The 27,473-nt window shown below is 36.9% G+C and overlaps 1 protein-coding gene across 10 annotated transcripts in view; it reads right to left on the bottom strand.

Annotated features, from left to right (window-relative positions):
- The window catches only part of neo1 (neogenin 1), a 72,247-nt gene that overhangs the window by 21,456 nt on the left and 23,318 nt on the right, over positions 1 to 27,473 (bottom strand). For 6 of the 10 annotated variants that reach the window (XM_008121009.3, XM_008121014.3, XM_003227708.4 and 3 more), the window contains exons 2-11: positions 19,671 to 19,988; positions 16,019 to 16,294; positions 15,373 to 15,526; positions 13,780 to 13,916; positions 10,436 to 10,590; positions 8,994 to 9,114; positions 3,873 to 4,092; positions 3,023 to 3,177; positions 2,701 to 2,849; positions 1,421 to 1,559 (exon numbers count right to left, since the gene is read on the bottom strand). In XM_008121009.3, the coding sequence (XP_008119216.2) occupies positions 1,421 to 1,559; positions 2,701 to 2,849; positions 3,023 to 3,177; positions 3,873 to 4,092; positions 8,994 to 9,114; positions 10,436 to 10,590; positions 13,780 to 13,916; positions 15,373 to 15,526; positions 16,019 to 16,294; positions 19,671 to 19,988 (1,824 nt within the window). The remainder of the gene's footprint in view (positions 1 to 1,420; positions 1,560 to 2,700; positions 2,850 to 3,022; positions 3,178 to 3,872; positions 4,093 to 8,993; positions 9,115 to 10,435; positions 10,591 to 13,779; positions 13,917 to 15,372; positions 15,527 to 16,018; positions 16,295 to 19,670; positions 19,989 to 27,473) is intronic. The other 4 variants (XM_008121010.3, XM_008121015.3, XM_008121012.3 and 1 more) reach the window with 1 other exon arrangement.

Here is a 27,473-nt window from a genome sequence, read left to right as displayed (position 1 = left end):
ATCTGCACTCTCATGTATCAGTGCAAATCCTTACAATGGGACTCTTTAACACTAATGTTTTTAACACATTCTGTAAATGCAGATTACAAGAAAAGTATATACAAAATATAATACAACTTTGTGAAGGATCCACAACACCGCAAAACAATATAGTAACACAAACACAAAGTGAATATTTAAGTTGAGGGTAGCACAAAAACAATAGCGGTAGCTGTGGAAGGTGACAGAGATTTTGTTGATATTTTAAACAAGCTTAATGTGTTTCTTACACAGTGTTCTGCAACTGCTTTAAATATTCAGTGCACGATGCTTCATACAAGGCTAATATAATCGTTTTCCTATCCATAATTTAGTAGTTAATAATTACAGCAACTGAGAATCATGTATCATCTAAAAGATTAATTTTCTTGTGCAAAGTTTTGTACATAAACAGCTGTGGGTATCTGATGAAGGGGGCTGGAGTTCAAGAAAGCTTATTCCCAATAAAAGTTTTAGGACTTGAGGTGCCATGAGACCATGAGATATAGCTGTAAGATTGTGAATGGAAAGGAAACTATGGGAGACCTGAAAACCAACATTAATTAAACTTGTTCTTAAAACAGAAAAAGGTATACCACAGTAAGGTACTGGAGATCTAAAACAGGATTAGACTATGTCGCAACACAAGATACCTATATCACCGGGCAAAACAATTTCATGGAGACCTTTCTGGACACTAATTTCACTGGAAATGAATTTGACTCCAAGACAAAATTATTGTAAAAGGACCAGCAAACTTAAGGAAACTTAAACATCAAAGAGCATGTCCTTCTTATATACTTGATGAGAGCACTCATAGTAAGAGAAAATATTTCTCACAAAAGAAATAGGCCAAATAACATATTCCATTAATGGGACAATTTCATCCAGCCTCTTAACTACCAAACTGCAATTCTATTGTCATATTGTTCTAATCTGCTACCTTGGATGAAGCTCAGTTTTATCTTTTGCAACTGTAGAAGTCCTATTTGTTAAACTAGACACACATTTTTAGTGATTAACGGCATCCTTCTGGGATGCAGAACAAACTTCGGATAGGTGCTGTTTATCTGTTTTAAGATCACATACATAGTTGTCTAGGCTGTTGCACTGCAATCAATCAAGTTGAATGGTCTAAATATAGCAAATGTGATAAGTTGCCTATGCCCACAGATTCACACCTTTCAGAGAAACAGAATGTTCAACTAGTTGCAATGGATCATATTTTTCTCAACTTTAAAGAGAATTAAGAAGTAGTGGAGAAGTAGCGAAGGAAGCCGAAGATACAAAAGCTATTACTCTGCAAAAGAAAGTTATACTGCTGTGTTATATATATACCAGATCTCTTTAAAACAAAGTGAATGGGGAAATTGTACTATTTTTTGAGCGAGAATGCACTTACCATCTGACAATGTTCGGATAACCACATCTTGCGTAGAAACACCTGGGCCATGTTTATTGTATGCCACAACCCGGAAACTATATTCCGTGTATTTTTTTAAGCCAGTGATGGTATAGGAAAGACCTCCAATGTCAATGTCCTGCATTTCAAACAGAAGTAAATTGTGCAGCCTTATAAAACACTGCTTCTGTTGATTTCTGTAAACAAACAGCAGGCATCCTAGCTGGAATACATTCCAGGACTCATGCGCTCAGAAATAATGACCTAAATATGTTCTAAAATCTAAAACGAATGTGACTAAACCAGTTTTTTTTTTTCATTCTGTCTCAACTTTGAGAACTGAGCCCGACTCTATCTCTACTTAATTAGCACAGCAGGATATCAAAAAGTAGGTTGCTTACTTGCAACAGTGACTTTCCATGTGGTCATCAATGTTGCATTTGCACAAAGACGTACATTGAGCAGATTTTTGGTGCTAACATTTCCCATCTTTTTAAGGTGCCCGTTAGAGAACTGCAGAGGGACTTGTTCTAAGTCTACCAGAAATACAAGGCAAAACGCTGGAGATGGGAAGAAGGATGGGTTGTGTCTACACAGATGACTGCTTGGAGAAGCACAGCTATAGCAACTGCTTGTTTTGTAGACTCTCCTCCTCTCTCACACAATGGAGACAGTAGGACCAATATCTAAGTGACTGGTGACCAATCTTTGGTCCTTAGCTGCTATTTCAATTCCCAGAAGCACCTGCCACCATAGTCAATAGTCAGTAATGTTATGAATTGTAGTACAACAAGATCTGGGAAAACACAGATGGAAACTGTTGGTTTAAACCAGGCCTGCGCATCCAGTGGCCCTCCAGATGTTTTGGACTTCAGCTTCCAGAATTCCTGATCATTGGAGAAGCAACTAGGGCTTCTGGAAGCTGGAGTCCTCCTTGGCTCAATTCTGGTTGACGCAGATAGCAGGTATAAAATTAATTTTTGTTCAGGAAGCACTAGATTAGTGGTTTTCAACTTGTGGGCACCCAGGTGTTTTGGCCTACAACCAGTTCAGCAGCTGTTAGGATTTCTGAGAGTTGAAGGCCAAAACATCTGGGGACCCACACTAGATGTTTTAACTGAGCTTCCTTTCTCAATCAAAAAGGCAAGTGGCAGCCTTATGATGCTATATACAACAAAACAAAACACAAACTCAGAAAAAGGGCAATGTTATACGCCATGGTTTTATGAAAATCTCAATGAACTTGCTCCTATATAACCTTAAGAATTTATGGACCACACCTGTTCACTGTCTGTCCCCTTCTCCATGTAGTACAGCTTGTAGTTCTGGATTTCACCGTTTCCTGATAAAGGTGTTTCCCAACTGACAGTGACGGATGTGGGGGAATTTGCGTATGCCCGAATGTTGGGAGCTGGGCCAGGAAGTTGAACTGAAGTGAAGAATATAAAGATATATTACAAAATCGATTACAAATTAACAAGGCATTATATTGCTTATATGCATTTTTAAATCTCTGAAAGAAAAGGCTCTTGAGCCACGTTTTCCTGAAATTATAAACAGATTTTATTATTAACAAATAGATTAGAAATCTGAAATGCTTACCCTCAGGCTGTGTTGCTACTTTTAATGGCACTGAACTTTCTCCAGCTCCGTGTCTGTTCTGAGCTATCACTCTAAAAACATACACTGTCTCCGGCATTAGGTTTTGAATTGTCACTTGCATTTCCCCAGGATGACTTGTATTTTCAATGCGCTCTCTATTTAAAAAAACAAGTGATAAAAATGTAAACATAAGAGAATGAATGGTTGCTTACCTGGAACTGTGTTTCTTTGAGTGGTCATCTGTGAAATTCACACCTGTGGTAGTGGCAGGGATGTAGCCCTATAACTTCAAGAACTTTCTAGAAAGATTCCGTCTCAGCTGCACAGACGCAAGAAACTACTACAGATGCATATTTTACAGAGACAACAAAGAAGAACGCTATTTTTAAAATTTGCATATAAGCATTAAAGATATTAGTGTTCAACGACACAAGCATATTAGAATAATGACATTACACATCCTAGTTCTGCTTCTCACTCCTCTTCTGAAGATAAGATATCATTATAGTTAAACTGTCCTTAGATGTGTCTATTCTCAAAAAATGTATTATACCTTTTTTGGTTACAATTCTAGGCCAATAGATTTTTCTATTTTCTGTCCTTTCCCGATATGATTCACTGTGAATAATTAGCTGTAACAATCTTATCTTTCGCACACATTTTAAACCCCATACTTCCACATTTTCCCGCAACGCTACAGCTTCAAAACACACCTGAAAAGGTTGAGTCATGAAGGGTTTTGGTGCCAAGTTTGGTCCAGATCCTTCAAGCCATATAGGAGTCTTTGTGATACAAACCAACCAACCAACATGCATACTTTGACTTTTGTATATATGGATAGATTATGAACCTGTTTATTGCTTCTTTGGTGTAGAACACGGAGTAGGTGAGATTATCTCCATGTGGGTCGGACGCGGGGGCCCTCCAGGTCAGCTTGATGAAGCGGGTAGAGACAAGGGAAGCCACCACGTCCCGAGGGGCAGAAGGCAGGGGTCCCGTTGTCGCTGGTGCTAGATGGTCAGTAGTGGCACTGGTCAGTGATGTGGGAGGTAATGTTGGGATGGCAACATCTTGTCATGTGCAAACATTGGGGGACATGAAGGGCAAACACCACGGCGATTTTAAAGAGAAAAAACAGAAAGAAAACCAAAACAGAAATAAACAAAACCACGATGGGAAACGAAACAAAATGAGCACACAAAAAAGGCCATTAAAACTGAAAGTTGACATGCGGGCAAAAAAGGTAACTATCAAAAACTAATGGGAAATAACCAAAGGAGACATCAATACAGGGCAAGCAGTAAAAAAAAATCTAAATTCATAATGAAAGTGGGTAGGAAAGGAACTGGTGAAAACTGAAGATAACAAATCATCTCACAATGGAAACATCTGTTGCTGGTATTCAAGCTTCAATAGTTAACTTATTAGAAAGTTACCTCCTGAATTCACAACAGTATCATATAAAATAAGACATTCGACTTTTATTTACAAAACTAAATCAAAGTTTGCAACACATACATGTATACACATCCACACTTATGTCTCAGGAAATATGAGCCTTACTCGTGCCTACAAAGAAGAGACTGAATGTACACAAGAAGTGCCATAGACAGAAGGTGCATTTACATTGTAAAATTAATGCAATTTGACCACTTGAATTGTCATCATTCGATGTTATGTAATCTTGAGAGTTGTAGTTTAATGAAGCACCTGCAATATTTGGTAGAGAAGGTTACAGACCTTGTAAAACTACAACTTCCATGAGTTCACCGCTTTCAGCTATGGCAGTTGAGGTGGTGTCAAATTGTATTAAATCTAGTGTAGCTCAGGTATGTGCAGACTTTGGCCCTCCAGGTGTTTTGGACTTCAACTTCCACAATTCCTAACAGCCTAGTGGCTGTTAGGAATTGTGTAAGTTTTAGTCCAAAACACCTGGAGGGTTGAAGTCTGCCCATACCTGATGTAGATGCACCTAGAAACACCAAAGCACCAATAAGCATTGCATATAAAACCAAAGCTATCTCGTTTCTTGCATCTACTGTTCGTTCGGTTATCAAATCAGATTACATTAGTTTCTAATACAGACTGAGCAAACATCTTCATGGAAGTTGCTCCTGCATTACTGTGAGAGTTCTTTCTTGGTTTTACACAGGTCATGGAAGAAAAATGCCCTCCATGTGTTGTCTATAAAAATAGGCATCTCCTTTCAAAACTTAAAAACGTTTGATTGACTTACTAAGATTCTCAAAAAGCTGCCTCCCCAATTTGAACAATGCAAACTTTTAGAATAAAAAAGGGAAGAAACCCACAGAGAATATCATAAATATTGAGTTCCTCTGTTACACAGTTCTCACTCCTGCTATCGTACAAAACAAACACACTGCTGCCCAGGCATGGCACATTTAATTCCCACATCTATTCTACAAATTGTCAAGAGGAAGAAATTCTCGCCTGGGGCTTGTCTTGCAAACAGAATGCATACTAGACAAAACAGTAGCAAAATACCATGGGGCATGCATAAACATCTTATGCACCAAGACGGTAATGCACACACTTCATGTTTAATGCAGAAGTGGTTTGAATCAGGACTTCAGCAAATATTCATGTACTGTAAATCATTTTTCTACTGCTAGAAGATAATTTTCAAAATATTGTGTTTGTTCAGAGGAATCTAAGGAAAATATGTGTATCAGTTTAGCATAGGAAACTGTGACTCGACTATCAATATTTTGGAGAAATATGAGGAATACTTAAAATTCTTGAGGGATGTTAGTGTATAATAAATACTTCAAGATTCAATAGGAATTCTCCCCATTAATACTCTCAGTCGGATCTACACTGTCCAAAAATTAACATGCAATTTGTTAGAAATATTTAATGCGCACATAGGATGGATGGAAGTACAAAATATTCAAATATTCAAACATCCAAAAACGGATAACACTATGTAACACAATTTTTGTTCCTGGCATATAAATGTATTTTCTTAATTGGTTCTATCATAAAAACATGGACAATGTTTATTAAATTACAAAAACTTTGTTTTTGAGGGACATCCTGCAGCACACTTTGCTATAGCTTGTCAATGGCTATCTCACAGAGTCTCAACCAATTCAACGTAGTTTGTGGAAGCCACAAAAGTAAGGTTTCTGGAGTACAACAACTACTTTCAAAGTAAGGACCACACAATTAAACAGGAAACAACACTTTCAAACCAGGAACAGGTTTCTTTTTTCTAATTTTGTTACATAGTGTAATTAGTCAAATAAAAATAATTTATTCATTATTTCTGCTAATTTAAAATGTCTCTAACTGAACCCCTTCATTGTAACTTAATCATCATAATTTAACCTAATACTCTCCTTTACCTTCCTACAAAACAGCTATGGTCCTCAATTAGTCGCCATGAAATCTGAATCCAATATTCAATCAATTTCCTTTTTGCTTCAAAATTGCATATTGTCTGTTTCCCTCTATTAACCGTAATTGAAACTCATTAATATAGTTATGATCACTAAATCCCCTAATTTGATCATTTATTCTCCAATAAATAGAATAGAATTATTTTATTTCTAATACTAGGCTGATATTATTCTGGCTGTGACAGCCATATTAAGCAACAATTATTATTTTCTCTTCTCTATGGCCTTCTTCAAATATTTTAACAACATAGGAGCCTAAAAGGAATGCTTCTTTTAATATTATTTTATTTTCAGGGTTTTATTTTCACTGTTAAAGGAAGGTGATTGCTTTTGGCCAGAAGTACTATTTATGCATTTGAACAAATCTCAGAGGCAGTTCAAAATTTCTGACAGCCATGAAGAAGGCTTCAGACTGAATGAAAGATGAAAAAAGAGAGGAGAAATTGGAGCTTGGGGAGAGGCAGAATGGAAGAAATGGAAGGGAGAGCAAGTCAAATGTAAATTATTTATAGCCTTACCAAGTACAATTATTACTGTATAATACAATTATTACATCATAGTGCTGTCTCCACAGTATAAATATCTGTGTTTCCCTACAGGAAGAGGAATTGTGATTCAAAATATTGGACCTTCTTCACTTCTGCTTGCTGATATGTGCCTTCAAGGCAACTTCAACTCAAAGGTGTTTTTTTTAGTAAGATTTATTCAGATGAGGTTTGCCATTGCCTTTTTAAAAATGAGCTCCTGTAACATGTTCAAGGTTATCCAGTGGGTTTCTACAGCAGAGCAGAAATTTGAAATATGATTTCTCTGGGTCCTGATCTAATACTCAAACAACTATGCCACACTCCCTCCTTTCTTCATTCTCCCCTTTTAACAAAAGCATACAAACAAACTGAAGCGTACAACCTGGACAGGTATTTGATTTTTGTTATTTTTTTCCTCCTGCTCCTACAATTCAATATTTTTGAAAAACAAAGTAATCACTGTCATCATAAAAATATGATCTAATTTAATGAAATCCTAGTAGCTAGCTGGCCCAATATTTATATTTCATGGGGATATGCTTTAGGACTCTACCCTGAATCCATCAGTTCAAATTTCATATTCTTTCTGGCAAGAATGATATTAAATTTTCCAATGTAAACTCCTAAAGGAAGTCATAAACGTGTGATAAAAGCACTGCTCCCCTACTCGTGACATACTTTTCAAACATACTTTCCTGTTTTAAAGGAAGTCGTTCCATTATTTCCTGTCCCGCCCGCTAATTTGAAAAAAGGTGTGCCGCTATCAATGCATCAAAATTGAATTGAAAGAGGAAAACAACTTTTCCTGTTGTTCCAATCAGAAGTGATGCTGTATTTTAGATAAGATAACCCAGTATCAACATAAAACCAACACAAAGGCAGAATTTGTTTTCTCATACAAGCAATAAAGGACATCATATCTCTTTCCACCCAATGATACAACATGTGATTTAAAGTATTTCTGACAAATGTGACCTTTTCACATTTTAATTCAATTCTCACGCACCTTTGAATTAATTTAATATTTTGACTATTCTATGATCTTCATATAACATTTTAATGCATATACTGTGGCCTGTATGTTAATTACATTAGAAGCTACCTTAGATCTCAATTTTAGAAGGAATGTTGGGGTACAAATCTATGTATGTATGCAAGTTTGCAGCTAAAATAATGAATTTGAAGTTACAGATGCCAAAAGAAAAGAAACAGCAGAAGTATTTCATTAATATGTATTTCCTAATATTTATTCCACAAAATTTGGAAAACTGCATGCTGTTTTGTAAATAAATAGCCTCCAGCTTTAATACAAAGATTTCTACTCTTGGGAACTATTAAATCTTCATATATATATGGCTTCAAAGAAACAAGCAATTGATCTCCAATCTACAGTGTGCTTAGGCATAAAATAGTTGTAAATAAAATATAATGCACCCCAAATAATAAAGAATTTTCTATTACTAATATAATTTCCATTTTGCTGTTTTAAAGTCAAGACAATTTCTCTGGAATACATTTTTATCATGTATTTTTTCACCCTTTCCTTTCTGCAACGTTTTGGATTCAACAGCTACAAAAAACTTCTGCTTCATGATTTCTCCACATTTCTCTTTTCAGTAGACTGAATAGTGTTCAAGAAATCAAGGAAAGGCAAATGTTCAATTTATCAAAACCCCACAAAAATATGGTATTTAATATTTGGGGGGGGGGGGGGAAGGAGTCCGAAAAAGACATGTGCACATGTCTACAAACACAGAGAGACACACACAAATGTATATTTTATATGTAACACATTTTTTTCCAGAAATAGCTCTATGATAGTATTTTAAAGGTTGCTAACTGCATGCAACTACTAAAATAATCATTATTCATTTCAACATTACTATATTTTGCATAATGCTACAGTAGAAGACTGGTGAGCAAGAACAAGCAGTTTTCCTTCATGGATAAACAAGACACTAACTCTTATGATAGGAAAAGGCTCGATTCCCATCTTTTTCAAGTATGATTTCAGTTTCTTACCATGATCCAGTATTATCAGCTGGGCCCCAGCCTGTATATTCCCAACATCATTTTCCGCAATACACTGATAAAATCCTTCATCCGATTTCACCAGACCCAAAACCTGTAGGTTATGTTCATTCTAAATAAAGAACAGATATGCTGTGAAGGTAATATTTTCTACTCAAGAAAGCCTAAAATTCTAAACCAGACCAAAACCAGGTGAAATCTGTATAAGATTTCACATATATCACAAAGATTTCATCACAGATTCCATTAGAACCAGGAAAACACAATTTTTTTTCTGAAGCTTTTTAGATACCATTTGAATCCTCCCAATTTTTCTTTCTACTGTTGATGTTATATCTGAGGCTTTCAGGCCTTTTCACATCTAGTCGACCATCCATAGCCATTGATTCCGTATTCATGAAATAAACACTCTGAAAATATTTCCTCCCCAAATACTCCAAAAAGTACTGCCATTTCATATAACAGATAATATTTTGCAACACAATTGTATATAATGGGACTCAAGCATCCACAGATTTTCATATCCATGGAAGGTTGTGCAACCAAACCCCAACGGATACCAAGAGCATTCTGTATTTGTATTTTAACGGCTATATTGTTTTTCTAAATAGCCCTGGGAATAGGACTGGAACATAGTTTTTAAAGTAATTATAAATAAATAAGCCTGCTTGTTGCTCATATAAGGGAAGGTTGCCAAGGGTAAAAACGGCTGGGACTGTGGGAGTCTCGCACTATCGGTTTTTATGGCTGCAGCTCTGCCAAGGCAGCCAGTCCAGTCCACAGGGAGACACTGAGATTGTGATAGGTGTCTTGCTTTGCCGCTTTGGGGATCACACAGGCTGGAGACTAAAGATCTCAAATACTAACAATTTCTCCATGTGGAATGAAAATAGCCATTCTTCTTCATCTCAAATTACTTGTATTCTTAATTCCATTATTTTCTCAGAGCTGAACTAAACATATGTATGGAATTAACATGTAAGACTACAGTCAAGGGATTCATAAAGGGATGTTTCGCAATTAAAATGAGATGTCACTCAGATGGGAAGTGACTTTGCAAAACACGTACAGAATTTATAAAATGTCAGCCCATACCAGTTCAAACCAGTCTGTCTCAATTCTTTCATCACTATAAATGAAAATGTGTAGGAATGAATTCATGTTTTTTTCAAACTATGGTTTGGCCCTCCAACAGGCTGAGGGACCGTGAACTGACCCTCAGCTTTAAAAGTTTGTACACCTCTGCTTTAAGACAAAACAGACTTTTTGCAGATTGCATACTGATGCTCTACAACACTGGTGAATAATAATTAATGGAGAACGATGAGAGTTTATAAATCAGTATTTTCATGGGCCAAATGTAGACAGACCAGAAACCAACTTAAGACTACAAGGCAAGCAGATCATAGATTTCATACTCAACATATACTTACTACAATTTTAAAGTAGTCACTAGGGATCACGACGTCGCCATTCTTAACCCACTTTACAGTGGGAGCTGGCTTTCCAGTCACATCACATTCAAACACGATGTCCATGGATTCATGAGCATAGATATTAGATGGCTGCTTTAGAAACTCAGGGGGAGCTTCAAGAAAGGAAACAAAAGATACAGTAACCAATTAATGATCAGGCAGCCTGGCCATTGCATACAACAAAAGTGAATAGACAACTCCCCTTAACACAGTGGTTCTTAACCTGTGGGTCCCCAGATGTTTTGGCCTTCAATTCCCAGAAATCCTAACAGCTGGTAAATTGGCTGGGATTTCTGGGAGTTGTAAGCCAAAATACCTGGAGACCTACAGGTTGACAACCACTGCCTTAACAGATTCTGCAGAACTATAGGCACGTTTCAGAAGAATCTCACTGAGCAGAGAACCTTCCAAAAATAATTGCTGTTGTTCACGAACAAGTAAATCCAACAGTAACATTCCATTAAGGAGAACAAGTGGTTAAATAACCTTAGTTCATCTTTTTACCTTTTAACAGATTAATCAGTTAAAATTAAAAGAAATTTCTAGAACAGATAACTCTAGAACTGATGAAAATATAAGATACACAACTTACTCATCGTTAGAAGAAAGGGTATGAACTAAAAACTATCAAGGAAGAAGAAAATTATCCCCCATGTACAGGTCCAGGCAAGAGTACCAGAAAAAAAGGCATAAATAACAACAAAAAAGAGTGTCTTTTTCATTTCCTCTACCATGTCCAAACACAAATCATATTAGAAAATACGAATTCATTTTTTGATGATTGCTAATGGAGGAAATGGTGACAGAGTGTAATTTTATTTTTGACTTTTATCTAGTTCGGGGTAATGAAGAAGGAGCAGCCTTGTTTACCAATGTTGAACATTAATTATATATTTTCTTTCCATTAATGCATTCTGAAATGCCTTAGTAGGAGAGAATTGTTGTCACTTAATTACATCCAATATTCCAAATTCATATCAATCAGGTATAAGTAGATCTTTGTGGCAGACAAATTAAACTCCATCACCAGAAAGCAAATGAGTCAATCACATACATTAAAAATGTTAATGGAAAATTATATATTTTCACACCAGATAATTACATTTCAAAGCAACCATGGTTTCCTTTTTTTCTTTTCACCTTCGCCCAGTCCCACACTCACCCAGAAAACAAGTGGGTACTTTTAATACACAAAGTGATTAGTGTGAAGTGTTAATTATGCACATTCTCATTTTATTGTGCTTACATGTATGGCGGAAAATATGCAGGTGAAAAAAAACAACAAAAGAAGCCAAATGAAAGGAGTGAAGCAATCATACATTTGCATTCTGTTTACTCATTGCCTTATTAACCATTTTCAAAACTGACATGATGCAGTTTTCATGCCAAAAGAAAATACTTTAAAGACATTCCTCTCCTCCAAATCTCTGGTCAAATAGGTATCCTATAATGTGTAGTCAATATGAGAAAACCAAAACTGTTTTTTCTAAATAATTACATAGCCAAGCAAGTGAAAAAAATACATTGTTGTCACATTGTCTTCCAAAAATACACTACAGATTGCAATGGGAGTTGAAAGATGCTTTGCTCCAAAAGCAGCAGCTGATATAAAGCAGTAGGCCCTCCATATCCAGATTCAACCAACTAAAAGACAAATTTTGATTTTCCATGTGCCAAGCCTTAGTGAGTTTGGTTTACTGAGAATATGCCCCAATTCATAATTTTCATCTAAAAATTGATAGTAGGCAAACTACAAAATAACATTGATAGAATTTTCCGCAAACTATTAAACAAATCACCATTATGTACTGGAAGTATAAAGCCCAACCTTTGATTTCCAATACAGTAAGCCCTTCATGCTCAATGCAGTATTTTTAAGGAAATGCCCTTTAGTATAACCTCTCAACCGCTCAGTTTGAAACTGACAGGTCAGGAAATCCCAAAGCAATGGCATTTACGTCACAGTATTTTCAGGAGTCTCTGGAGAACCAAAGACAATGACTGACAAACAAAAAAAATATTCCCTTGTGGAAAAGTGAGCTTATAACCTTGTCAGGAGCTGTCTGTCTCCATGCAACTTCCTGAGCGAAGATGATAAGGTAAATGAAAAAAAAACCTACTAGCCAGTCATAATCTAGTAAAGGAGAACTGGCATTGCTTTTAATAAAGGAGATTAATTTCCCATTCTTTTAACTATGCATGGTTTCAAAACAAAACAAACATATGCAAGTAGAAAGTTATATTTCTTTGTAGAGAGGCTACACAGTTAATCTATTTCATTAATCCCTCCCACTATGGGAAAGAAGATTTCAGAAATATAGCACACGTTTGCAAAATTTTCACCTCAGTAGACTACAAATAAGTTCAATTTCTTTCTTCATCTTTTGTTTCGTGATTAATACGGTTTTATTTTCAATTTACATATTCATAAAAAACAGTGAAACAAATCTATATACATGTATATATGCATGAACCAATACAATACTTTCTAACATCTATACAATATTCATGTTTGGTTATGCTCTTCCCTCCTCCAATTTCTAAATATTCCTTCTACTAACAATCAGATCACGTGTACAGCCAGATTTAAAGTGAATGTATTGCTTGAGGAAGACACCATGATTAATCTCACTTTCATCTGTAAATTTCTAATATGTAGAAACTGATACTCAGCATCAACTCCCACAAGTCATCTGCTTCTTAGCAGGGGGTTGGACTAGATGGCCCATGTGGTCTCTTCCAACTCTACTATTCTATGATTCTATGATTCTATGATCTCTCTTAATAACCAACACCAATAGTCTTACTTTGTGCAGCAGTTTTCTCCAGTTTACTCTGTATAGTAGAATTAAAAGGAAAGAGTATTTTATAGCCTGCAGTTTTCACACCTAAGTAAAACCTAGAACATTTCCTTTCAACTTCAATCTTTCTACTTTCCCCAAAGCCAACCAACATTTGTAAGTCTCAGCTATTCATAAAATATATGTCTATCACTATAAATTTTCCAAGAAGTCTCAGATCCTCTATAATAAAGTTGTGTAACAGCTCTCTACACAATTCGTACCATCAAATCCACCTAGCTCTGCAGCTAGTAACATCTCTGCAGGATTTCAGGCAGAGATCTTTCTCAGGTCTAAGCCGGAGATTCCAGAGACCAAATCTAGCAAGGACTCTACCACCAAGCTGTGAAATCATCCATGCTCAACGTCCAGATCAGAGGATCACTATCAATGGTTATACGTGTTAAATCACATTATGTGCTAGCCTTGATTACATTTGACTCCTTAAAAGTATTCACAAACCTTGTACTGTAAGTTCAGCTTGAATTTCTATTGTTTCATTCCCATTGTATGCAATGCAGGTGTAAGCTCCAGTATCATCTTCTGTGATGTCATTTATCTTCAGAGTACCCCCAGCCAGCAACAAAAACTTTGGAGAGCTGTGCAAAATAGAACAGATTAGTGAACTGATTTAAAAAATGTATACAGCATTCTGATGGAAGATAAGAACACAAATGTTTACAGCATTCCTGAGCAGCCTAAATATACAATTAATCTACTAAATCCCCCCTTTAAAAAAAAACAATTTCCAATAATTAATACACAGAGTTTAAAACCCTAATTACAATAATGCATTTCTCTGTATTCTTGTTTATTTTGATCCCCTATTTAATGAAGGTAACAAATGCTCACCATATTGCCCTTTACGTTGTTCACATTAGGGTAGGAAAAATGAGGCTACACTAATGAACAGAAGTGATAAATATATAGGTCAAGGTTTTTATAATCAAACATGAAAGCCCAAGAACAAAAAGGGATAATTTTGCAATTGATGACAAAGGAAAGAATAAGCAGAACCAAAGTTCAAAGACTAAGCCTGATGAATAGTTTTGAAGAAACTGTCCATTTTTATCTGTTACATCTTGAGTTGATTAGTTAAACCAGGCCGTAATTGGAGACCAAGTCTTAGTCACAGTCAAGTTCAGCAAAGTTGCTCGGATCATTCTTTCCCTTGGATTCAAGAATCCAAGATTTCAAGCTATTCCTTGAGTTCTTGGATTCCAGGGTTTATGTATTTTGGGCCACAGTGTTAACAGCATTCAGCACAGTCTTAGCTGAAACTTATTAGTTGTAAGATTGCTGAGCCACTTTATGATACAATCCAACAGTCACTGTCCCCTCTTTAATATCACAAACTTACTTCATCTACCTTATTGATAATGTTGTCTTCATTCCCTGCTCAAGTGCAAAAGCAAAAGCTTGAGGAGCTGGCTCACTTGAATGAACCGAGATCCTGATTTTAAGTAGCATCTCTGCACTTGATTACTATTGATCGAAGACTTGAGCCTATGAAGATTCCCTAAGCAACTGTTGTACTACTCTGTTGTTCAAACTGTTTGGAAGAGCACACAGTAGAAAAGCCATTTATGGGATAGCCATAATCCTCTTCCAGAAGAAACTGGAAGTGCCGTCAATTTCAGGTGTAAAAAGACATCCCAGTATTATGAGTAATGCATTTTGTTGGCAACTGAGTATTCCAATATTCACTGAAGCACTAAAGATATATAATTTCATAGACAACAGAACAGACAGCCACAAACAGCCAGCACACCTAGCCATCACCAACAGAGTAATGGATGGGGAGAAAAAGGCAGACAGATTTGCCTTCTTGCACATCTTTGTATGACATACATCTCTTCCCTAAATGGAAGGAAATGAATAAAAGAAGTCTCAGCAGGAATAAAAATAAAAATGTGTTCCTTTATATATGTCTCATAGATGCTCATTTTGACAGTATTTGTGAGTCAGATGCACTTCAGAAGCAAGGATATCAAACAACTTGGAAAAAAGTGGCAGAACATTAAAAGCAGACGTGACACCAAACCTATTACTCACCTTTCTGCAACAAGCTCTTTTTCATTTCTTGTCCATTTGATAATAGGAATAGGGGTGCCTGTAGCAACACATGGCAAAATTGCAGACTGCCCAGTCACTTTTGTAAGTGAGGAAGGCTGTTTCAGGAAAACCAGATCTGACACAATTTCAGATTCTGCAAATAATGTGAACAGAAAGGCTAGGATCATAACAGCACAAGAAAATGTAAGGCAATACTAACTGTCCCCTACAACATCCTAAAACACAATGCTCCATACTTGCTTTCACGTACACTTGTTAATCATTTTGTGACTTTATTAATAAGTTTCTTTCAGAAAATATGAACATGCTAATTAACAGTTATATTAAAGAATCTGGAACAGATACAGGTCCTATCCACAGACTAGCTTACTATGGTGACCAAGTCGGCAAAAGTCCTTGCAAAGATGTGTATTAACAAGAAACAGCTGTTGTTATTCAAGAGTTCTCTATTCTGTGGTTGGGCACAAAAACACGAAAGCCTTTTAAGTATACTTTATGATGTTTTTTTCTAGAGGACTACAGAGTAACACGTCATTTAAAATTAAAAACTTTGAATAGCAAACCATAAGAGCTTCTCTGACCTTAGCTAAATGATTTGAAAGAGAATCAATACATATGCATGTACCTGGAAGAACTTTAATCACTGCTTCATCACTGTATTTGGGAGAACCGCCAATTTCAATAATACAACAATATGTTCCACCGTCCTCATCAGTGGCATTGCTAATAATCAACGCTCCACTTGGCAATTTGAATACACGGTCATCCAGAAAGACAGGCTCACGGTCTAGCTCCCACCGTACAAAAGGTGCTAGGTCAGCATTGACTTCACAGTTAAGAACGATGCTGTTGCCTCTGTAGACAGATGCTGACTCCGGCTGAGCAATGAACCTTGGCATTCCTAAAAACAATTGAAAAATGAAAGACACATTAGCATGATCATGGTTATTTTTCTTTATGCCTTCTTTCTTGCATCTAGGAGCACATGGTTGGTCATTATTCCTTTCTGCCTAACAGACCGACTCACTGACCCATTGCCCAGGGATGTATTCCACTGTGAAATATAGTCTATTTGCAGAATCACAGAGTTCAGTACAGCTGTTAAAAGCAATTTATATTACCTCATAATGAAAGAGATATCAATGAGTTTTAACAGCTGTACTGGTTTTTTCCTGCTTGAATTTTTTTTTCTGCCTGACTATGTACCAAACCCCAAACATTTGCAGTGGTTATCTGGGGGGAAGAACTTCATAAAGGAACTCTGCAGAACTTCATTCCAATTACAACTTGAAGCTTTTTTTAAAATTTCACAAATAATTTCATTATTTTTGTTAGAAGGGTAATGTATAGTCATTGCTGGGTTTTACTATATGTATTTTTTATCCACCCTATTCTTATATTCCATCTGCTCTTTAACCAGATTACTGCTAACAGCATTATCTTTTATTCTTGAGCCTCATTCTTATTGATAGCCCCAACCAGATAATTATCTTCTGAAGAGTGAATCAACAGTGATGTAAATCCCACCGATGCAATGTTCTACCTAAATTATGACTACCAATACAATTCATGCCATTCAACTCTTGTTAAATCCCTGCTCACTCATAAGGTCTACCCAAGAAAACTAGAAGAATGGTAATTGGGACTGTCAACCCACAATCCCACAGATAAAAATCAAGCACTAATATATTGTGTGAGTGTTCTTCAGAAGAAAAACACAATTTAATGGAAGTGATTTTTTAATTTAAAAGGCAGAAAACATCACTGGGATGTGGGAGCAACTATGAAAATGAATTCATTACCCTGAGCATTTTATTAAGCAAAGAAAAAACTCCGAGAGCAACTAATAGTTCATTAGGGAAATGAAGGAAACAGCTGTGTGAGCCATTTTCTCTTTCTCTTTTTGATTCTTTTGTTTCCCAAGGGGTTTATTGCTATTGTTCTAAAACATACATACTCTGCCAAATATCACACAATTTCCAATGTTTTTGATATTTAGTAGACATTGATTTAAAATCTGGATGAGTCTTCCTAGTAGGAAGGTGACGAATGGATTGAGAGGCTGGTATTATTTGGAGGACATTGAAGAACAGGTGGAGGGGCAGCAGAAAGAGTGAGGAGAACTCAATTTTTGGGAATGGGATTTAAACTCTTAACTGAGGCTTCAAGGTGGGAAAGAAAGTGACAGGTCTGGGCTGTTGGTGGGAAAGGGTTGCAATATTTTCTATTTTTCCAGTTTTGTGGGGATCCTGGACCCTTCACTCCCACAAATATGGGGAACCAACTGTATGTGCGGGTCCAACTACTCTGGCTGCCTATGGATATGAAATGTATCTCTAGTTCTACTAATATCACTTTGGTTTCTTCAGCAGTCTCTTTCACAAAATGCCTGATTACTAACCAGCATTGCTACTTATTTACTTTTTAAGGACAGAACTTTGGATATGTGCAGCTTTCTAGAGATCACATAAAGACATCTACTTTCCATCTTTGGAAGCAGGATAAATACAGTCTTAAGTGTCTAATCAAGGCTTCTATTCCCATTGAAATGGAACAATGAAGACTGATTTTTACAAACTCTATGTTATCAAATCTTTTTACAAATGCTAAAGGTACAGTCTTCAATATATCCTGTCCTATCTGTAGTTAAGTTTGGATAAATAGAGCTAGTCATCTTGCTTTTGTAAGGCTGATGTTCTGACTTGGATTTAACGGAACTTTTTATTGGATTTAACTATGATTCAGCTAAGGTTGCACTGCAGCAGGATTGTTGCTGCATGATATCTTTCTGTATTCTTACATCTCCTCTTCTTGTGCTTACACTCAGATATGAGCGATTCCATCAGTACCTCCAGAGATTTCTCCATGGTGGTCGGAACAACGCAGAGACCTCAGATGCAACTCATGTACAGGACTGAGATTAAGAAAGCTTGATATCACCCCTGCCAACTGGTTTAACAGTGACAGGAATGGACACACCTGACATTGGTATCAAAGCATTGGTCTAAAATCACTGGAGGGGGGTCAATACGACAATTTGGGTCTGTGACAATGGCCTAACTAACCTGGTCCCACAGTTCCTCGTCTTAGACACTTGCCCTATTTCATCTTGCCCTATGATCCCCATTTAAATCCTCCTTGTGCCTCCGAATGACCTTGACGCAAACAAATTACTTTCACAGTTGGTTCTTATTATAGTATAAGCATGCCTATGTGCCAGGCTTATGGAAGCTAGTCAGAGTTCAGTTTAACAAAGTAACAAGTAGTTCAATTTCATTTTGATAACATACAGAATGGTAACTGCTTACTTCCAAACATATAATAATATTCAAACTGAATTATGTCAGACCTTTTCCATCAATCAATTCAGTCTTCAAAACACGTTCACTTTGATCTGGCTCTCACAACTGACGCCTTCAGCTGTCTTCCCCCAACTGTCACCAACAAACTCCCTTCTTTAAAAATAACCCTCCTCTCATTCACAGAAGCCCATCCCTCTCACACAGTTCTCTGTCTATCCACATGCCAGGAATCATCCAGGAATCATTCAGTAACATTTTTGCAATTTCTCTTCCTCTTTGCTTTTCTTTTTACAATCTTGCAGGGACCCGGTCTCAGCAGCCTAAGCAACTGCTTACTACTAGTATAAAGGGCTTTCGGTCTCAAAGCCTCATTATGATGGGCTTGCAGCATGAAGGCTCTACAATAAAAGTATGCACTATGTGCTTGTCCCCTAAACGGAAAAGTCACTTCCGGAAAAGTCACTTGGAGATTTTCACTCCATAAGACATGAAATCAGCGAGGCCATGAAGCCCCAAGGTCAGGAGCAATGTACCTTGGCTGAATTATCGCCCAAACTAAATGCACAAACAAGCCAAAGGGAATCCAAGAATCAAAGCTAGACAAACCAGAAAGCAAGGCCAGACAATGCAGTGATCAAAAGTAGATAGATACACAGAAACATCAGTACAGTCTACCCATCTATAACAATGTCAGGAAGTTAGCTGGAAAGTGTATCTTAATCAGCCAGATCTTATATAGACTGTTCTTCCAGCCCACGTCAAGTTAGTTGTCATTCTTCCCTTTAAAGTAGAGGCAATGTCTGAATACTTTTTGCCTGGTATTTAAGGGCAAGATATACATTTTCTTTAGTCAGATTCCCTGACCAGGAAGGCAGACCATGTAAGCTGAATTAAACACATATTCCATCATATTATCAGACCCATGTTTCTGAGATGTGATGATCACTAGAAATGAAAACAATGTAAGGTACCTACCTGCTACTGTGAGTTTAGCTGTTCTGCTAACAATGGTCCCAAGACTTTCCACAGTTGCAACACACTGATAGTACCCTTCATCAGGTTTATTGTGCTTGGAATGCACAACACTGTTAATTAATAGAGATCCATCTGGCAACAGCTGTCGTCGGTCATCTGACCCCAAGTTCAAAAAAGTCCCATCTTTCTTCCATTCAATTTTTGGAGATGATTCGCAATAAGCAGAACAATTTAACAGAACAGATGAAGCTCTAACTGACAGAGTGTCCATTGGCTCCACCATAAAATAAAACGGAGTAAAAGTCTTCACACTGGGTCCTGTAAAATACAAGAAAAATCAAATCTTTAGTTTTCAAAGATTCTAAACATTGCTTTGAAATATATCTCCATGTTGTTCCTTACTCACTTAAAATGTATCTGTTGCATACCTTCTATAATACTGTATAAGAAAATATGAAAGAAATTGTTTTACTTAAAAAAAATCAGATCCACATAATGTTCCACCCACAAAAGACAAGCTACTGTTTCTAGCAATTCTCTAGGTGCTATCAAAATGTTCAATAGTAAGCGTTCTGTCTACCATTTTTTAAGTCTACCAGCATCTATTTGCCAAGACAGATCTATAAAACCTCCTCACATTGAGAGCAAATTATCATGCCTTCCTAATGGACTCTTCCGCTCCCAGAGTCACCTGGTTCACCTTTGTTGGATGAGAATACAGAAATAGATAGACTTTGCTCTAATTGAGCAAGACAGTATTTATATTTGTGTGAGCTATGTTTGTGCTTCCTTCGCTTTCTGAAAATGACTAAGACCTACATTTTAAACATCCTATCTGTAATAATTTAATACACCGCACACTCAGTATTTTTGCTAGAAATGTTTTATCCCTCATTACACAAGGTCTGTCTTACAAGAAATAAAACTGCTTTGTAATTATATTTTTGACATTACATGATAATTACTTTTTTCAGGAGACATCCTGCAAGCATTCATAGTTCATTCCAAGACAACCTGCTTTTCTTGGGAACAATAACCAAGCTCTATATTTCAAGAATAACTGCCTCTTTGAGAACACAATTGTTCTGTGTCAAATGCTGTCTGCAAAATATAAATATTAAATTCCAAGGAATCCCAAGTATGAGAACCAGTGGATGTTCAAACCCCCCTAATGGTGTAGTAAAATGATGCCCATTTTACAACATTACAAACAGTTCAAATGAGTATGGATAAAAGCCTAAGGATCTGTAAAATGGTGAGAGGCTACAGCAGGGTATGCCTACACAGCAGCACAACATCAAGGTTTGCATTTTGGATGTTTCCCCACAAATATTTTCAAGCAGTGTTTGATTGAATGCATGGAAGCAGAACCCATGGATACATAGGAACGACAGTATCAGCTATTAAAAGAAAACTTCCATTGGGCCAAGATGCCTGAAAATCAAGTGTCAGTACTTTACTATCTGCTTATTTCTATAGGAAGGATATTTTAACAATGGCGATGTTACTTATTTTTGAATAAGTGTCTGTACGTAGATGCCCTTCCATAATACGGATGAGGTAGATGACACTGATTGAGAGCTAATTGCCTAGAATACCAGGATAAACGTGCAACCTCTCCCCCTTCTCCTTAGCAAGAGAAATTATGGCTTTCAATACAGTCCTCTGTACAGGTGGCTGAGAGCACGTTCTTTAATTAGTGCCAAGAAACCTAAATACAGGTTGTCAATTCATAGACAAGACAGATTTAGCCTTTCATTAAAAGGAGTACTCCAGGGTTGTCTTGCAATGCATTTATATCTTGTAAAATGAAAAATTAATAGTATGTAGCAAATGTACATCCATGGAATCAGAAAGTATCTACTGTACAACTAAAGCAGTTTCTTTTGAAAGACTGGCTATATACATTCTATATAATGGTTGTTCGGCTCCTCCTGATACTGCTAATACTTCACTGGTAAGGTTTAACTTAAGAATTTTAGATTTTTTTAAAGCGAAGATCATGCCTTGTCCTCTAATTTTTCATTTCAAGAGAGTCAGAGAGATGCACGTGTATGCGCACACATACAACACACATAGAGTTCATTTTAACAAGCCATACTTAATGATTAGTCACAGTTTCTCAGAGTTTGGATGTCACAACAAGCTGCAACTAATCTAAAATAGAAATTGAAGCTTCCAGTCTGGTCCTCACCACTTGAGGAGGGTAGATGATGTGAGCACATCACTCACTATAGCTTGTCCATGTAATAGACATGGTTTAACACTGCTGTGCTGCACTGTATGCCAATAGGAAGCCTAAGCAATTGCACCTGAGCACATGCAGATATACAAACCACTTCACATTGACATTGGAAGAAGATTTACCTTCACTATCATGTCAGCAATCCAGCACAAGAGGTGGAATGCTTTGTAATCCAGTTGAATATTCTATCAGTCCCTTGGTGCCCTGTAATGAAGCTAAACAGTCTGCTAGAAGAGTCAAGCACTATCCTTTGCACACTACTGTACTTTGTACACCACTCTTTACCCTTTTTCTGGCAGCTCAAAACAGGCGAAGGGTGGGAGGGAGAGTAACTTTTGTAGACCTAATTGAAAGTCTGAATCACTCATTTTGTTTCAAGACAACGCTCAGGAATCTATTAAGATACCTGTAAAATCCACCTGTTGAATGCTATCAAAACCATCAAACATATAAACGTCGGTGTTTCTATTAAATAAATCCTTCTCTATGACTCATATTAAAAAAACAAAACTCGATAAGAAGCATGACAAATGCAATCTGAACATATTAACAGACTCCAAGATTAAGTCAGTAAAGTGTTGTATAGCAGCAAAAATGACCCCTAGCGCACTTAACTCAGAAAATTCCCAGACATTCGTTTTGGTAACCTATAATTAACAATGCTAAATAGAATCAAATTTAATGGTGCATGTCTTTACTTGTTCTAATATGAGTGTGCTGTCTCCAGAAACTGGGGGTAAATACTTGTGCAGCCTCCTAGTTCAAATGGATAGCTTTCAAAAATTATATAAAACCTAATAATGGAGGGGGTACCAAAGTAGGGCAGAGAGAATTAAAGCAAGAGTTTGAAGTTAAATTCAAGTTAGAGAGCAATTATATCAAGATTTCATCAAAAAAATGCCATGCAAGCAGTCGAAGTATTAAACAAAGGCTCAAACTTGAAAAGGGTGGCAAATGTCTAGGGCTCCTGATAATATTGGGGGAAGGAAACAAGGAGGAGCTGAAGCACATTAGCAGAAAAAAGTGGGACAAAGACGTAATTCCTAACTATTTCTTTCTTTGTTCTCTTTTTGATATAAGATCATAGCCACTAGATGGCACTAAATCCAGTTGTATATATACAGTAGGTACATACACATACATTCTCCAAGGAAAATGATATCGCAGTAGCAGAAGATTGCTCTCTAACAGGCCAAGTGTCTGAAGCTTTTAGATGTCAGTCCCTCATACAGAAACTTCAGATCAAGTAATGTAATATTAGTTCAGAAGCCACCTCATTAGTTCTGTCTTTACATTTCTAGTTACTCTCCATAGGGCACAGTATGAGCATTTATATCATTCTTCTTTACTTATATAAAATAGGAAAATTGTTACAAACATGCAAATCCTTTCAAAAGTTTGAAATTCTCAAACTGAAAAATGATGATACATTATACTGAGTGATTCAAACCCTGGTTTATACATGAAAGCGGTGGCAAATGTCTGGGCTCCTGATAGCGGGAGAAGGAACTATTATGAGGCAATCATTCATCCTAATAAAAGAAAAGAACCTCCTGAAATGAAGCAGCTGGTAGAGAGCCTGCAGCTCTCTATGCAGATACCGAGTGCAATGGGGGCAATCTATGCTCCAGAAACTGTTTTTACTCAATGACCTAGATGGATCATAACCCAGATCTTAAGCAGGGCATCATTAAGTACTAGCACTGCAGTTTGATAACCTGGGGTATTTACTAAAAGCTTTGATCAAGTATCCTTTCACTTGCCTGAAATAGACATGAAAGACTGCTACTCTCTTTACACATGTATGAAGTATGCAACAGGTGACTCAATATGTGCCACTAATGTTTGAGGTCTTACATAAGAGCGTGCCAGAATCACAGACGGCCCTTCTGTTAGTTTACCCCCCCCCCCCCCAGGAGCCTCCAATGGCCAAGGGGATAAAAGCCTCGTGACTTGAAGGTTGGGTTGCTGACCTGAAAGCTGCCAGGTTCGAATCCCACCTGGGGAGAGCGCGGATGAGCTCCCTCTATCAGCTCCAGCTCCATGCGGGGACATGAGAGAAGCCTCCCACAAGGATAGTAAAACATCAAAAACATCCGGGCGTCCCCTGGGCAACGTCCTTGCAGACGGCCAATTCTCTCACTCCAGAAGCAACTCCGGTTGCTCCTGACACAGAACCCCCCCCCCCCCCCAAAAAAAAACCCGGCAAAAAAAAGAGAAAGTTTAACATAGCAGTAATTTGTTCATAGAGGTAACTGCTAGGACAATAAACAAAAATTAAGCAAAAAGAAATGTGTGATTCTATTATGGCTGAATAAAATGTTAAATATAAAGGGAAAAGCTAACAGAGTTAAAGGAAATTATGGTTTAATGTTCTATCTCAATTTGATCACTGAATGCCCCTTATTTCAGAATACCTACTCTCCACTATATTGTACTGCCACTGAAGTTCTATAATAGACAAGTTTGTGTGAAAAGAAATGAGAACATGCATGAAATCTCCATTTAGTTCCTAAGATAGTTCCAAAGACATCTTTGTTATACAGAAAGAAGCACCTCACCAAGCACTTTACATGAAACACAATGTCAGAATATGTGCTTCACACTACTAAAAGTACTGCTTCATTCAATTTCCTAAATAGCTGTAGTACAGCTTTGACAAAACGTTGAAAATAAACATTAGAAATGCTCATAGATCTTAACAAAGTGATTTAGTGAGACTGACATAAGCCTCCGATAGCAGACAATCAACAAAGTAAACAACCAAATCCTTAAACAAAGTAAACAAAGCCTGGCATTTGCATGTTTTTTAAGAATGTGTTTTTAAAAAGCATTTCTTGTTAGAAAAATGTAAAGATAACTGCATCTAATTTTAAACTACATCGTAATTGTTGTTCAGAGGCAGTTTTCCATGAAGCCAGAACCCCCAGCTTTTACAAACACAAGAGTAAGATGAGCACAAGGCTCTGATAACCTGAAACTGATAAGAAAAGTCATTTTTTCATGAAACTCATTTTTTCTAGATGAGGACTAAATTTCCATATAAAAACCTCAAGTTGTAACCAGTCTAAGAATTCTGTTAAGTAGGTATGTCCTTTCTAGCAACATTTTCAGAAAGATAGTCAAGTCTACTTGTGGCCTTTAATTTAAAGGTATCCTAATTGCAAAATACAGATAGTCTGTGATAATTTCCAGGTCTTTACTCTCTTCTTTCAATCTGTAATATTAGTATTGCAAGCCTGTCCCGGGAAATTAAAACATTAAAATTGTCTTAAAATAAGATGTGCATAGGATCTATGATATTAGAAGAACCCACCCAAAATTCCTAGTTTGTTTTATTGGAGCTTTTTTGTAGTGATGAACTGGATCTACAAGACAATTCAAAAGCCCCATGTTATTAGGACTAAGATTATCCTTTCCAAATTACCTCAAAATGTGTAAAGAACATTTGAGACTTATCTCCTTTGGCATTTTTAAAACAATTGGCTGAAGTTTCAAGCCACCTTTCCTCCTATTTGTTACCTGAAGGAACAGATCACAGAGAATTTATGAGTTCAATATAAGTCAACTTTCTTTCTTTCTTTCTTTCTTTCTTTCTTTCTTTCTTTCTTTCTTTCTTTCTTTCTTTCTTTACTGCCCACCAGTCTGTGGTAGGCTGTTTCTTTGTGCAAATAGTTCCTGATGTGACCTGAAACCTGCACAGTTCCTTGTAGATTCTAATTTAGATAAATCCCTCCTACACTCCTTGTTAAAACACTAACAATGTGGATTTCATTACTTCAGTATCAAGGCTGCTCCCAGACCCACATCCCAGCAAAATTACCACCAACAAACTGCAACTCTAGCAAATAGCAACATTAATATAAGCATGGGTCCAAAAATAATGTGAAACATAACCCATGTTTATAGTAAACATTTCTCTGTTCTCAGATAACATTGCTGAAATCAATCTTGAGAAAATTTAATCTCCTCAACTATTGGATCAACCAGAGCTGCACTGTGCAAAAGCCAAACATACTGTGATATATCAATACATGATATTTGTTACAAAAATCAAACATCTCAACTTGCTTTAAAAGGATACTGACATTTCAAGTAGGAAAAACATCTCAGTACATCTCAGACCCATTCATCATGCCTATAAGAAATCACTCACATCAGCTACAAGTATTTAAAATAACTACTTTTGTCCACCCTTCAATGATCCCTGCCTTCCACAATAGCCTCCTGGGCCAATTAAGCAAGTTATATTTACATTGAATATGGTTCCTCAGGTAGTTATCTGTGAACTCACATATATAGGTCTTCCTGTAATTATGAAGAACATTTGGGACATTTAATATCTTGGGTAGAAACCTCTCAGTTTATGTCAGCAAGCCTCTTTACTGAGCAAGGCAAAATATCTTTGCTTTTAGCTCTGGGGTAGGCACACAGTGTAACAATGGATCTTCAAAGGCAGAAGAATATTACATTCAACTGCATAACCATGATGAATAGTCAGCACTATTGGTCTGATTTATAGCTTGAAAATGACACAGGTGAGATCATTCAGTCATCAAAGAAAAAGCAGAGAAGGAAGATGTATGCAACACGATGGGCAGTTGAAGTCTTTATATGGAGTTATCAGAGCTACAGGAAATAGAGTACTTTTCCTGATTGCAAGACTGTCAATGGAAATACTTGAGAAAACTGATAACAAAGCCTTGGAAGATGGAGCACGATGGAGGATGATTTTATTTTCTGACAGGTTAAATATTGCAATGTAATCTGTGGGCCAATAACTTAGTTCTTAATACAAGCCTAGTGATTGTAATCTAACCTGTCATTTATTATGGCACTGAATATACCAACTTTCAAAAAGAGAGAGGAAGAGAGAGAGAGGAAGATCCTCAATGGTAAAATACACATTGGGTGGCTATCCTGATGCAGACAATCAGGCATGCCCCTTGAAAACTACTGTCCCTCCCAAAGCATCTGTTTCACAATTAGTAGAATGATCAACAATATTAATTTCTTGGCCTGCAAAACTATGACCTTCAGCCTGATCAGTTAAGGCCAATTGTTCCTGATCAGATGAAAGATATTTAGAAACAGTCTAATTTTCTCCCAGAGGCACTGCTGGTAGATAGCCATGCAGATCCAATGGTTGCACATTCTTGGTGATAGGACTGTCACAAAATAAATTCTGCAGCCTATCACTCCTAGCTTATTCCCTTTCTTATCACAAGGACCAGGATATGATGTATTTTGGACTTTCCTTGAGCCACATCTACAATGACAGAATTCCAAGGTGAATAAGACAAAAAAGGCACTTGAGGCCATCAACTTTAGCCGATATGGAAGGGATGGAAGAAAGTATCCGCAATGACACAATGTCAGTGGCATGGAAACAGACACATAACTGGATATGTACTTATTTGAAAACTGGTCAGTGAGCTCTTCCTTGGGTCTCCTTATAATTACTTAGTCACAGAGAGTTCTCATCATTCAATATGTTTAGGGACTGGGACCTCTCCCAAAGAAACCAGTGAGGGAACTTAATTATACTTCACTTTCTG

Source organism: Anolis carolinensis, unplaced genomic scaffold, assembly GCF_035594765.1.
Source record: "Anolis carolinensis isolate JA03-04 unplaced genomic scaffold, rAnoCar3.1.pri scaffold_11, whole genome shotgun sequence".
NCBI classification, from domain to species: Eukaryota; Metazoa; Chordata; class Lepidosauria; order Squamata; family Dactyloidae; genus Anolis; species Anolis carolinensis.
Note: the sequence above shows the minus strand (reverse complement) of the source record. Positions and strands in the feature narration are given on the sequence as shown.